Source organism: Paroedura picta, chromosome 3, assembly GCF_049243985.1.
Source record: "Paroedura picta isolate Pp20150507F chromosome 3, Ppicta_v3.0, whole genome shotgun sequence".
Taxonomy (NCBI): Eukaryota; Metazoa; Chordata; class Lepidosauria; order Squamata; family Gekkonidae; genus Paroedura; species Paroedura picta.
Window position 1 is genome coordinate 39,232,663 of NC_135371.1, and position 14,887 is coordinate 39,247,549.

The window sequence follows — 14,887 nt, forward strand, 5'->3', positions numbered from 1 at the left end:
GGGGGCTTGCGTAGTTCAGTGAAGCTATGAGCTATGCCGTGCAGGGCCACCCAAGACGGACAGGTCATAGCTGAGAGCTCTGACAAAAGGTGATCCACTGGAGAAGGCAATGGCAAACCACTCCAGTATCTTTGCCATGAAAACTCTATGGACAGTTCCAATAGGCATAACGATATGACGCTGGAAGATGAGCCCCTCAGGTCGGAAGGTGTCCAATATGCTACTGGGGATGAGCAGACGGCTAGTACGAGTAGCGCCAGAATGAATGAAGCGGCTGGGCCAAAGCCGAAAGGACGCTCAGTTGTGGAAGTAACTGGTGGCGAAAAGACAGTCCGATGCTGTAAAGATTTTTATTCCATAGGAACCTGGAACGTCAGATCCATGAATCAAGGCAAGCTGGACGTGGTTAAACAAGAAATGAGAAGACTGAACATCGACATTTTAGGAATCAGTGAACTAAAATGGACAGGAATGGGTGAATTTAATTCAGATGACCATCAGGTATACTACTGTGGACAAGAATCTCGCAGAAGAAATGGAGTAGCATTCATAATCAATAAGAGAGTAGGAAAAGCAGTCTTGGGATACAATCCCCAAAATGACAGAATGATCTCAGTTCGAATCCAAGGCAAACCATTCAACATCACAGTGATCCAGGTCTACGCCCCAACCACTGCTGCTGAAGAGGATGAAGTTGATCAGTTCTATGAAGCCCTACAACACCTTCTAGAAGCAACGCCCAAAAATGATGTGCTTATCATCATGGGGGATTGGAATGCTAAAGTAGGAAGCCAAAAGATAACCGGGATAACAGGCAAGTTTGGCCTTGGAGTACAAAATGAAGCAGGGCACAGGCTGGTAGAATTTTGTCAAGAGAATACAATGGTCATAGCAAACACTCTTTTCCAGCAACCCAAGAGACGACTCTACACATGGACATCACCAGACGGTCAACACAGAAATCAGATTGACTATGTGCTCTGCAGCCAAAGATGGAAAAGTTCTATCCAGTCAATAAAAACAAGACCAGGAGCTGATTGTGGTTCAGATCATGAGCTTCTTGTTGCAAAATTTAGGCTTAAATTGAAGAAAGTAGGGAAAAGCACTAGGCCACTCAGGTATGAACTAAATCATATCCCTGACGAATACACAGTGGAGGTGACAAATAGATTTAAGGAATTAGATCTGATAGACAGAGTGCCTGAAGAACTATGGACGGAGGTTCGCAACATTGTACAAGAGGTAGCAACTAAAACCATCCCAAAGAAAAAGAAATGCAAGAAATCAAAATGGCTGTCTGAAGAAGCTTTACAAATAGCTAAGGAGAGAAGGGAAGTGAAAGGCAAGGGAGAAAGAGAAAGATACACCCAATTGAATGCAGAATTCCAGAGAAAAGCTAGAAGAGATAAGAATGCCTTCTTAAATGAACAGTGCAAACAAATAGAAGAAAACAATAGAATGGGGAGGACCAGAGATCTTTTCAAGAAAATTGGAGATATGAAGAGAACGTTTCATGCAAAGATGGGTATGATAAGGGACCAAAATGGTAGGGACCTCACAGAAGCAGAAGAGATCAAACAAAGGTGGCAAAATTATACACAAGAACTATACAAGAGCGAGCTTAACATCCCTGATGACCACAATGGGGTAGTTACTGACCTGGAGCCAGACATCCTGGAATGTGAAGTCAAATGGGCCTTAGGAAGTCTGAGCAACAATAAAGCTAGTGGTAGTGACAGCATTCCAGTTGAACTATTCAAAATCTTAAAGGACGATGCAGTAAAAGTGCTACACTCAATATGCCAGCAAATTTGGAAAACTCAACAATGGCCACAGGATTGGAAAAGGTCAGTTTACATTCCAATCCCAAAGAAGGGCAATGCCAAAGAATGTTCAAACTACCGCACCATCGCACTAATTTTTCATGCTAGCAAAGTTATGCTCAAAATCCTACAAGCTAGGCTCCAGCAATATGTGGACCGAGAACTTCCAGAAGTACAGGCAGGATTTCGAAGAGGCAGAGGAACTAGAGATCAAATTGCCAACATACGCTGGATCATGGAGAAAGCTAGGGAGTACCAGAAGAACGTCTACTTCTGCTTCATTGACTATGCTAAAGCCTTTGATTGTGTGGAGCACAACAAATTGTGGCAAGTTCTTAAAGAGATGGGAATACCAGAGCATCTTATTTGTCTCTTGAGAAATTTATATGCAGGTCAAGAAGCAACAGTGAGAACTGAACATGGAATCACTGACTGGTTCAAAATTGAGAAAGGAGTTCGGCAAGGCTGTATACTGTCGCCTTGCCTATTTAACTTGTATGCAGAGCACATCATGAGAAATGCGGGATTAGAGGAGTCACAAATTGGGATCAAGATTGCAGGGAGAAATATCAACAACCTCAGATATGCAGATGATACCACTCTAATGGCAGAAAGTGAAGAGGAACTAAAGAGCCTGTTGATGCGGGTGAAGGAGGAGAGTGCCAAAGTTGGCTTGAAACTCAACATCAAGAAAACAAAGATCATGGCATCCGGCCCTCTCAATTCCTGGCAAATAGAAGGGGAAGAAATGGAGATAGTGACAGATTTTATTTTCCTGGGCTCCAAGATCACTGCAGATGGGGACTGCAGCAAAGAAATTAAAAGACGCTTGCTCCTGGGGAGGAAAGCTATGGCAAATCTAGACAGCATCCTAAAAAGCAGAGACATCACCCTGCCAACAAAAGTGCGTTTAGTCAAGGCTATGGTCTTCCCAGTTGCAATGTATGGCTGCGAAAGTTGGACCATAAGGAAGGCCGAGCGTCAAAGAATTGAGGCTTTTGAACTCTGGTGCTGGAGAAGACTCTTGCGAGTCCCTTGGACTGCAAGGCGAACAAACCAGTCAGTCCTAGAGGAGATCAGCCCTGACTGCTCTTTAGAAGGCCAGATCCTGAAGATGAAACTCAAATATTTTGGCCACCTCATGAGAAGGAAGGACTCCCTGGAGAAGAGCCTAATGCTGGGAGAGATCGAGGGCAAAAGAAGAAGGGGACGACAGAGAATGAGGTGGATGGATGGAGTCACTGAAGCAGTAGGTGCAAACTTAAATGGACTCCGGGGAATGGTAGAGGACAGGAAGGCCTGGAGGATCATTGTCCATGGGGTCGCGATGGGTCGGACACGACTTCGCACATAACAACAACAATCTGCCATACACTAGACTTCACAAACCATGAACTGTCCAAAATTTGTCATGAGCTTTAGTTCATGACCTGGTTCATGCCCATCCCTATTAACTACAGCTGGAAACATTCAGAATGCCATGACAGATTCTTATACTGCTATTTGATTTATCAAATTCAGAGAGGAAATTGCTCTGATCTTTCACACGGTCTCATGACATTTTGATTCACATATGCAAACTAATCATCTTAATAGCGTGATACATAAGCATTCAATATGACTTTTGCAATGACAACAATGCATGTAGAATACTGGGAGTAAAATAAAGACCTCGCCATGGACATTTTTTAAAGGGTTGAGGCATCATAAATGCTAACAGACAAGGCTACAAAAGGTTTGAAAGGAGCTTCACTGGCAAAACAATGATTTGTAGAAGAGTAAAACAACAAAACCCAGGTATTTGTATTACAAGGAAGATCCCTCTTGTCAGTATTTGGAGTTGTATGAGTAGGTACATACTATATGCTCAAGAAACTCCTGAAACAGCCCTTCTGCTTTTTAAAGTTTGCTATAAAAGCCAAAGCCCTACTGATAAGAAGGGGCAGGAAGGACAACCACATCTGCTTACCCCACCTCATGATAGTCAGTCACATTGTGTATGTGTGTGTGTAAACACCTTTCACCAGCAGCTTTGATGCTGAAAATACAGCTCTGAGAGTAGTGTTCCATGTGGAGCTATAACATGCTAGATCAAATGACATGCTTGATCAGAGTACACATGGGTATAAAGCTTTTAAAATTGAACAACAAAACTCTGCTTCTAACATAGTCTTACATGGTGGTGCATGTGTTATTATCAATTGAGGGGCAAATTAGGGTTTCACAAAATCAATGCTATATCTTTCTCAGCATAAATAAACAACATGTGATGAGTCAATCAAGCTGATAATAATCACACTGGGGAAGATAAGAAGCCGAAACAGCACACATAAACAGGTACAGAATCAGCATCATAACTCCAACAATTATGGAAACAATCCAGAGACAATTAAACCCTCTTTACATTGGTGATATTATCTCTTTACTCAAGTTTTGTTCATTTAAAAGAGACATAGGCATATTGGGTTTAACATCCCCAGGAGTAGAGAATCTAATCTAAAGTACTGTACAGAATAGTACACAATAATTTCAGCACAGGGTTCTCAGCTATACAGAAGTCTAGACACAGCTACAATCTACAAACGATGATTTGATAGGGGTGTTTTTAATGTTCCGCCTTTGGACATATGAAATAGCAAGGCAAAAGGGCCTCTGAGAATATACTTAGGGTACTTAAGAATAAATAATCAGCTATGATACATTTAGGATTAATGGATAGGGGTTTAAGAAAAGTCAACAAACATAATCTAAGTAATTAAGTCACCAAATTCACCTTTTCTTCTTCCTTCTTGTCTCTTCTTTCTTAGGATTTTTAATAGCACTGGCAATTGTCTGGCCTTCTTCCATCACCACTGTTGACAAGTAAATACAGAATAAATCTGATCTTTAGTAGATCTATGCCTGATGCAGGAGAAGGCACAGAACTGTAAACCTATAAAATATTTACATAAAATTGGCTGCAGAGGAGGACACGCAGTAATGGGTTTAAACTTCAAGTACAACGATATAGGCTAGATATCAGGAAAAAAAATTTTCACAGTCATAGTTCAGCAGTGGAACAGGCTGCCTAAGGAGGTGGTAAACTCCCCCTCACTGGCAGTCTTCAAGCAAAGGCTGGATACACACTTTTCTTGGATGCTTTCGGATGGTTAGGGCTGATCCTGCGTTGAGCAGGGGGTTGGACTAGATGGCCTGTATGGCCCCTTCCAACTCTGTGATTCTATGATTCTATGAAAATTAAATCAAACTAATTTTCATAACATTTGGCACATTGCTTGGATTTTTGTGTGCATGTTTTGTATGCATCAGTTCATTTCCAATGCGAGCTTCAAAATGAACAACCAGGAACCATGCATCTTGAGGTAGGTACATTTTATCCCCCATTTCACAAAAACACAGACATTAACCTTAACACTTCCTAGGAATGGGTGCTTTGGGGAGTCATAACAATTACTGTAATTCTTGTTTTTGGAGAGGCTCAATAGAGATAAACACAAAGTGTATATATATGCATATATATATGCATATATATATATGATATATCATATATATATCATTGTTTATGTTCCCAACTCAGGGTTGGGAAATATCTGGAGATTTTTTTTTTTGGGGGGGGGGGTAGGGCCTGAGGAGGATGGGACTTGTGGAGAGGAGGGACTTCATTGAAGTATAGTGCCATAGGGCCCAGCTTCCAAAGCAATCTTTTTCTCCAGGTGAATTGATCTTTGTTGCCTGAAGGGAAGTAGGAATATTGGGAGATCTCCAACTTCCAACAACCCTAATCACTGTAGTATTTAGTACTGGCACCTTCTAAATCATGGAGTGCAAACCTACATCTTGGTGGAAATATAGACTGCAATGCTGGTCTTCGCTTTAAATAAAGAACCACTATTCACATGGCATAAGTTTGACGGGGAAGATATGGGTGTAAATCTCTGCTTTTCTATGGTCTGGTGATTTTATGAAGTTATGACTCAGACTGACCTACCTCACAGATAGCTGATATCTCCTGTTTGCTGAGTTCCTGGGAAGAAAGGCATGATACAAATGTGACTTAAAAAGTTTAATATTTATTAGTTACACTGACTGGTTTTGGATGTATTACCTAATTAAGGAAGACAAGCAGAAGTTTTTAAAAGCAGTTACGTTTAATCTGACCAAAGTGCCTTGCAACTAGTCATAAAGGCACTGGGCCCAGGGCCCAGCTTTCTTCCTCCGGTGGTGACTTGGAAAGCTGCAAAGGTGTTATTAAAATAATTAAGGGAGTAGTTCTGGTAGTTTCTATGGGAAGACTTGCCCAATCCTCTTCATCTTTATGGCAGTAAAGTAATCAAATTATAATTAATATCTAAGAACAACAGGGTGAGATTATAGAGATGGTAATGAATTTTAGACAGCACAAAGATCCAGGGGGAAAAGAACTGGGAAATCCTCACATGAAATATCATGTTGTAAAGAACTGTAGGAACAAAGAGGGTGTCCACTACAACTAGGAATGCCATCTCAAGGTTGGGACATTCCTGGAGATTTGGTGATGAACCCTCAGGAAGACAGGGAAAGGAGGGACTTCAGCAGGTTATAATGCAATAGTCCATTCAAATGGCTCCAACGCAGCCATTCCAAAGTCTCAAAGCCCACCTGGAGACTGGCAACCCAACAGCAACTGTGTCTCCATCCAGGCCTATCTACACATCAGCCTCTCACAAACCTAAGTGATCCGAACTACTGTGAATGTAGACAGGGCTCTACAGATATAAGCGATCTTGATGAAAGCAGGAGATGGGGCATACATGTATAGAATCAGCTTTATGCACACCAGCTCTATAAACAAAATACCTAAATGGTATCTGTTTGCACACATTACACACCCCTTGAAACTAGTTGGTTTAGCCAGGTAGGGTGGAGTCAGTCTAGGAAGCATAGCAGCAGCGGCAAAGGCTGGTTGCTGGAAAGCTTGATTGGATTTTCTCAGCACTTATCATCTTGTATAGGGTAACTGGAAGATAGATTCAAATGGGTAGCCATTTTGGTCTGAGGCAGCAGAACAAATTTTGAGTCCAGTAGCACTTCTAAGATCAACCAAGTTTTTTTTAAAGGTATGAGCTTTTGTGTGCATGCACACTTCCTCAGATACAAAGGGTAACTGGAAAACATTGTACATGAAATGTCAATTAGTAAAGGGGGGAATTAAATTTAGCGTAACTAATCTTCGTTGTAATTATATTATCATCACAGGGCTGTATCTTCTGAGCTACAATTTGCATTCTGGGTACTGTATTGATAAAGCCCTTCAGAAGAAAAATGAATAAGAATAATCTGGCACTGTGGTGGACTTGAGGAGAAGTGGAACATAATTTACCACAAAGTTTAGAAAGCAAGAACCAGTTGTCGAACTGAACTATCTCATGGCAATTTCCTGTTCGCTGCTATATTTACATGTTAGCTATATTGGTATTTGTTGTATTGTCCTGTATGATGAAAAGGTTGAGTTAAAGAATATTTTTATTTTAAATTATTTTGTTGTGCAAGTTCTGCTCCTGAATTACCTCAACAGAGGTAACAGAGTGCACAACACTCTGTCCTGATTGTTAATACGTGGAGCTGACTGCATTCCACTTAGGAAGGTTCTAAATATGGGAAGCATGGAGTACGGCATCTATACAAGGGCATTGAACAAAGGTTTGGTTTTAACTTTGAAGAGCACAGCCTAACCGAGAACTAGTCTTCCCCCATCGCCCTATCAAGGCGCAGCCCTTGGAAGTAATCATAAAAACAACTCTGTTAACATTTGCAAAGAGCTTTCCTTTAGTACCGAGGGTCACTTCATACATTGTATATTTTTTTTCAAATTCACTTTGGATTTCACATAACTTTTTCTGATGGCGCCTAACATCAAAACAGCGCTATGTGGGAATATCTGAACTCATGTGTCTCTACTAGGAATCACTGTACCAATACATATTAGGAAAAGTCAAGTGTGATGTGGCAACTAACACCCTCCTCCCCAGCAATCCATATTAAAAAATAATAAACTTCCAGATTTTATATGCTCTCTGAGAACATCTCTGTGACTGGCTGCACGTGGAGGGGCAGGGAATCAAACCTGGCTCACTAGAGTAGAAGCCATCGCTCTTAATCACACTGGGAGGAAGGAAAGAACTAAATAGAGGATAATTTTATAATAGCCTTAGTTGTGAGATACATGTATGGATAGAATTTTGGGAAACAAATGGAAATAACCTTAATGCAGCCACATTTGGAATATTGTTATGGTTAATCAGTCTTGTAAAGTATGCAGAACTTGAAAAAGTACAAAACAGATGACCAAACTGATCAAGGGATTGGACCCCAGTGAAGAAAGATTAACCCTAGCAGTCATTTGTGTGTGTGTGTAAAGTGCTGTCACATTGCAGTCAATTTATGGCAACTCTGTAGGATTTTCTAGTCAAGTGCCATTCACAGGTGATTCAACATTGCTTTTCTCTATACAGCAACCTGGACTTCCTTGGTGTTCCTCCCACTCACATTCTAACCAGGGCCTAACCTGCTTAGTTTCCGAGATCTGACAAGATCAGGCTAGTCTGGTCCATCCAGGTCCAAGCTACAAGAGTTATATCCTTCTAAGTCCATTCAAATAGAAAGGTGCACCTTTGCTGAGGATTCTCTACTTAGAGTATCTTAGATTGGGTAAGGGGAGACAGATACAGGAAGAAATGATAAAAGGGGACTAAAGTTTTGAGCAGTGTAGAGAAATCAGGCATAGAAACGTTTATCTTACAGATTAGAACTCAAGATCATCTCCTGAAATTGATTGGGACTACACACTCACTGCAACACATAATTAACTTACATTACTAAGTGCCACAAGATGAAGTGGTAGCCACTGGCCTGCACACAAACCTTGAAACAAATTTATAAAAGACAGATGTGTCAATGGCCATGACATAAATTGAAGTTGCTGAGTCAGAGACTATGTAAACTCTGAATACCAGTTGCTGGGAGGCCATTCTATTGCCTTTCTGGTTGCATGTTTCCCAGAAGCATTTGAGTTGGTTCCTTGCTCACAGGGGGATGCTTGACTAGACAGATCCTGCATGTGACCTAGAAGCCTATGCACGTCCTGATAACTGATGGCAGAAGGGATCAACAATCAACAGGCCTGGCCCACTGAGGACAATGATGCTCCAGGGTTGCCAGGGCAGGAGAGAATGTTTGCTGCAGCTATGTTTGGATTTTTGCTATTTTGCCCTCAAGTCACCGCTGACCAAAGGCTGACAAAAGCAGGAAACATTCAGAGGTGGTTTGCCATTCCCCCCAGCCCGAGTCAAGACTCATGACCCCGATATTTCTTAGTGGTCTCCCATCCCAATACTAAACAGTGTCAATCTGGCTTAATTTCTGAGATCTGAACAGATCAAGCTAGCCTGGGTTATCCAATCAAGGCAAAACTTTGCTAGTGGGGATTTATCAGTAGTGTATGCAGTGGGCTCCTAGCTCTGGAACTTTTGCTCACCTCCCTTAAAGGAATTAGTTTACAGTAAGAGCAATAGAGTTGCCAGGGATGGAGGTAGGGTTCCCAGAGCCAGGTTGGAAGACACCAGGCGATTTGGGAATGGAGTTTGGGGAGGACACGGACCTCAGCCAGGTACAATACCCTAGAGTCCACCCTCCAAAGCACCCATTTTCTCCAAGGGAAATGATTTTTGTAGTCTGGAGATAGGGCTGCCAGCTCTAGGTTGGGAAATACCTTGAGAATTTGGAGGTGGCGCTGGGAATGGCTACAATTTGGGGAGGCCTCAGTGGAGTATAATGCAGATCTCCAGGGAAATAATCTCTATCGCTTAGTGATGAGCTATAAAACTGAGGAATTCCCAGGTCCCAACTAGGGACTGGAGAGAAGGTGTAATTCTAGGGCGGGGTAGTCAAACTGCGGCCCTCCAGATGTCCATGGACTACAATTCCCAGGAGCCCCTTCCAGCATTCGCTGGCAGGGGCTCCTGGGAATTGTAGTCCATGGACATCTGGAGGGCCGCAGTTTGACTACCCCGAATCTAGGGGATCCCCAGGTCTCACCTGGGGACTAGCACTGTTGTGTTCGTGGACCCACGGACATAACAGGCACCCCTGCCTAATGGGGCTCCACACAATTCTTTGGGGGAGACTAGAGGGCAGGTTTAAAGCGGCCGGGGGGGGGGGCTGCTACCGCCAGCGGGAACGGAGTTTCCTGATCCAGGCGGAGACGGGGGAAGCCGGCTGTTTGTTTCCCTTCAGCTCTCCCCGAAGAAAATGTCTCACCGCGGCCTCGACTGCAAGGGGAGGAAGGGAGCGGCCGCGGCTTGGTCGCCAGGCAACAGCCCAGCCGGCGAGGTTCTGGAACCCCCGCCACCCCCCTCCGCTCCTCCCGTCCGGCCTCTCTCTGCAGCGTGGGAGGAGTGGGCGGGCAGGCCTTCCCTTCCTTCCCTTCCTGTGGCGGTCGGCAGGGCAGAGCGGGCGTCTCCGGCTAGGCGAGTAAGCGGCCCACGCTCCAGAAACGCCAGCAACGCCTCGCCGCCATCAACAAGGCAGCCAGGAAAAGCCTCCAAGCAGCGCTGCGGTCCAGACACGTCTGCTCGGCCTAGGAAGGAGTCGGCTGGGAACTGAGGCGGCAGGACAAAGTGGGAGCCGAGTGGCACCTGGAAGAGCAACTTCATGAAGTGTCCTTGCACGGGAAGACGGTTCCCCCGGATTAAACCGTGTTGGGCTTCAGGGTGCCACGGGACTCAAACGCTGCATAGGATGGTACTTTTCGCCCAGCCTCTCGTAAAGATTTGCCACGCAGCAGAGCCCGGGCCTTCTTTTGCACAGGTCCCTAAAGCGAGTTTATATAATCAGGGAACCGGAAGGGGAAATGCTCCGAGCATCATATAGTTAGAAGGGGCGCTATACAGGCCATCTAGCTCAATACAGGATCAGCCTAGAGAGCATCCAGGATAAGTATCTGTCCAGCTGCTGCTTAAAGACTGTCAGTGAGAGGGAGCCTAACACCTCCTTAGGCAGCCCATTCCACTGTTGAATTACTCCGACTACAAATCCCCCCCCCCAATATTTAGAAGAAGAAGAAGAGTTGGTTCTTATATGCTGCTTTTCCCTACCCGAACGAGGCTCAAAGCGGCTTACAGTCGCCTTCCCATTCCTCTCCCCACAACAGACACCCTGTGGGGTGGGTGAGGCTGAGAGAGCCCTGATATCACTGCCCGGTCAGAACAGTTTTATCAGTGCTGTGGCGAGCCCAAGGTCACCCAGCTGGCTGCATGTGGGGGAGCGCAGAATCGAACCAGGCATGCCAGATTAGAAGTCCGCACTCCTAACCACTACACCAAACTGGCTCTCTGTTTACCCTGTTTAAACCCATTACTGCGGGTCTTATCCTCTGTCACCAACAGGAACCACTCCTTGCCCTCTTCCTGCCACATTGCTCCTGCCCAACATTAACACTGGGATTTATTACCCTGAAATATCATGATGAAGCATAACTGTTTGGGAAGAGGCTCCCAAATGCTAAAATGGTTGACAATTGGGGTGCACTAATTTCCTGAAGAACTGATTTTCCAAAGACCACTAGAAATCATTTAAACAAAGGAGACTGATTGCTCCCAAGGCAGTCTTGATTCTTGAGGGCCTGTTTCCAAATCACAGACATTCTAGGTTGGCTGATGTTCCATTCATAGTCAAGAGGTGACATTATCTAGCCACAACTGGTTTGCACTTCAGTCATAAAACCACAGCCTCATCAGTGCCAGTAATATTTCATATAGCCAAGGTAGGTCACTGAGAAACCTCTGCACACAGTTGGAAGAATGACAAAACTGTGAGGAAATGCGTGGCCCTGAATTCCTTTTAAAACTAAGCATCTAAGAGCTCAGGGCTTGCATGAATTATGGAAGGTGGGAAGAGAGATTATAGAGGGAGGGAGGCAAAGCCAGAGATCAATATGGTTCTGGAGAATATTGCCTAGTTCTGCCTTACTCAGTTTGTAAAGTGTCATGTAATTTCTGTGGAGTTTTTATTTCACCATTTGCTAGCAAGTGTCTTCTTTTTCTATTTCTCAGAAACCTGGTGTGTCCATAGCTGTGTGGTACATTGAAGTCACAAAGAGAATCAGTGGAGGGTTAGAATCCATTCTGGAAACGAAGCCCATGCTGGTGTAATGTGGAGATATGGTGGTGTGACTCTTGGCAGATGCCACACTTCTGCAAGCAGAGGAGTAAGAAAGGAAGCCACAGCTGGCATCTTAAGCCCGCTGAACCTGATGGTGGCACAACACTACACTGCTGAAAACCCCAACCTGGATCCTCCAACTGGGGATGCAAGGACAATGTGACCCAGATAGGTGAGTGAGAGGGATCCACTGCCAAGTGTTGACATCTGCAAATGCCACAACCCCACCCCATGAACAACATGCACATAGTCTATTGGCTTAACAACCCTTCCTCCCTCAGCAGTTCACTATCAGTGGTTATCAGTATCTTCTACTCAGAGAACTGCAGGCGTAAGTATGCACAGTGCAGGAGGGTTTCCTGCCGACTTAAGAGATACATTGGAAGAAAGGTTCAATAATCACGCCAGAGCACAAGCCACACACTTTTGGGAGAAACGGGGAGAGAGCACAACATTTCTAGGTGGCTGCTAGTCCAGAGGTTGCTACTGCTGGCTAAATGTGCTATTCTTTTTGGACTTGCAGGATGAGACCCCAAAAAGAAATTCCAGAGTTCCAAGGCAATTTCCTACAGTAGATGGGTGAATTATTGGCTCAATGAAAATCTCCCTGAGCACATGAATCCTGACGTGTGGGAATTTCAAAGGAAAATTGACAGATGTTATAAAAAGGGGAAAGCACCAAGCTGGGTTCATATCATATAATTCAAACCCATATCATATAATTCAAACACATGCAGAGAGTGCCTGAGTTCACTTGTTTGTTGCTACTAGTGATCATTATTAACTTCTAGCTGTTTCCCAGCAGCCCTCCAATACAAGCTGAGACCATAGGAAAAACTGAAACTCAGTCCAGAAAAACTGAGGTACTATTGGTCAGCGGAGAAGCCACTCAGGGATTATAGATTCAGCTGGGCCTGGACCCCTTGTATTTTTGCTGAAGGAGTAGTGGGTGCTGCTAGATACTGATCTATAGCTGAAGGCTCAACTTTCCTCTGTAGCATGTAGCACTTTCTATCAGCTGGCCCCCAGCTGTTCTTCACAAAGTGTAATCTGGCCATAGTGATCTGATCACATCCAGTTTTAGTTTCTCAACTCTCTTTAATCTGTTGTGGCTTTCCCTAGGGGCCTTCCTTTCCCAATTGCAGAGGTATCTGGGTAACATGCCATGCTTCCTTCCATGTGTCACCTGCCAAAAGAGCACATGCTTAAAAGAGAACATCTGAACACTCCTGTGTGCAGATCCTGGCATGTAGTAGGCTTTGGAACGTTCCTTAATAGAGATGGATCTGAAGTGAAGCATGCTGGTTGGCTGTTTTCCGGTATAGTGTGCCACTCTTATTGGCAAGTCTGTATTGTGTTGCTCTGGCTTCCAGTGCAGTTGCTGTGGTCGCAACTTCTTACTATTTCCCCTTCTGTATGGAGTCTATGAAATACTAAGCTACCACCAGCACTGAGTGATAGAACATTTACAAAGTAAAATATTTCCAATCCGTGAAACTATTATCCATAGCAAAGTGGGCCAAACTGTGGCTGTCCAGATGCCTATTCACTACAATTTTCATGAGCCCCTGCCAACATGGTACTTGCAGGGGCTCATGGTAATTGTCATTCATGGACATCTAGAGAACAGTTAGGCCACCCCTGATTTATAGAGTGATATATAGTCAGTAACCAAAGGGGAAGTTATTGAAGATTGGAATGTGAGCCTTCTACCCAATGAAACTAATCAATTGAAGAAAAATTAGCCCTGTTTGTCTCTTAAGGACTGCAAGGCAAAAGACTCTGGGACAGGACTCAAAACTATGTTGGAAAAGGTGGGAGTAGAAGAGATGACTTGCCTATCACTTTAATTATAAAGTGAGTGACTTACAGTTATACCTTCTTGTAAATTAATCACCCCAGAAATGTATCCCTTAATAGGGTAGGTGTGCACAGGAAGATATTTTGTACCTGTTTGGGAGCTTCTGAATAAGACTAGAAACATTTGATTTTTCTATAATAAGTGAGGTTAATCTAGAACATGCTTTCTCCTAGGGTTTCTTGTCAGCCCTAAAAAGGGTTTTCTGAATGGGTGGGAGTCAGCTAATTTTTCATATCCTTATCCATGGTTCCTCTATATATTTGTGAAACAGCCTGGGGGTGGAACATGTCCAGCTGTCCACGTTGGAATACAGCCAATCAGGGTGCAGCCAGCTTTGCTGGCTGCACCCTGATTGGCCCTACCCTGCAGCTCCCACCCTCCATCTCTGGACTCTAGCCTCTTTGCTCTCAGACATGTCTCAGTGTCTGGAGCCAGCAGCAGGTAAGGGGAGAGGGCCCTGAGCAAAGGGGCGTGGTGGAGGGCCTGCTAAGGAGGGCCTCCTGGTCTGCTGACTGCCTACTAAGGAGCTCTGTCCTGGCCCTGCTAACAAGCTGGCCCACCCCCACCCACCCCACTTGATCCGGCTGCGAGCTGCAGCCCAAAGCCACCTTAAAGTGGCTTTTCATAATTATTTTCATAATTTGTTAAACATTTATCAGGAAGTATGACAATATATGGTCACGTTGATCCCCTCAATGGCCCAATGATGGGCCTAGAGGGGGAGGGACCCCGAGTGGGGATGTTATACAGCTATGCTTCCTAACCATATTCTGCCCGATCACACAATTTCTAGGGGTTTTTGTAGCCTCAAGAATGATTCAGGAGTCTCTCAATGAAAGCGGAGAAAGGCTGCAACCATCTGTTTCTGGCCTTCTGCAACATAGTGAAATTTTTGCTATAGTAACCATTTCTAGGGTATACCTGCTGGAGCAGATAACCTTCAGTCACAGCTCTAGTTCTCAAGCCTCTATCACCACGCCCCTTTAACAATATTGGTGAAAATGCA

At 44.2% G+C, this 14,887-nt stretch overlaps 1 protein-coding gene and 1 long non-coding RNA gene across 2 annotated transcripts in view; one reads left to right on the forward strand and one right to left on the reverse strand.

Annotated features, from left to right (window-relative positions):
• Nucleotides 1-10,248, reverse strand: part of LOC143831866 (uncharacterized) — a 98,715-nt gene extending 88,467 nt beyond the window's left edge. The window contains exons 1-2 of the mRNA XM_077325372.1: nucleotides 10,119-10,248; nucleotides 4,597-4,675 (exon numbers count right to left, since the gene is read on the reverse strand). Of these exons, the coding sequence (XP_077181487.1) occupies nucleotides 4,597-4,670 (74 nt within the window). The 5' untranslated portion in view covers nucleotides 4,671-4,675; nucleotides 10,119-10,248. The remainder of the gene's footprint in view (nucleotides 1-4,596; nucleotides 4,676-10,118) is intronic.
• Nucleotides 10,249-10,274: 26 nt separating this feature from the next.
• LOC143831868 (uncharacterized) lies at nucleotides 10,275-12,557 on the forward strand. Its single transcript, XR_013229000.1, has 3 exons — nucleotides 10,275-10,667; nucleotides 11,912-12,192; nucleotides 12,544-12,557. It is a non-coding gene; the product is annotated as an uncharacterized LOC143831868 (long non-coding RNA).
• Nucleotides 12,558-14,887: the final 2,330 nt, after the last annotated feature.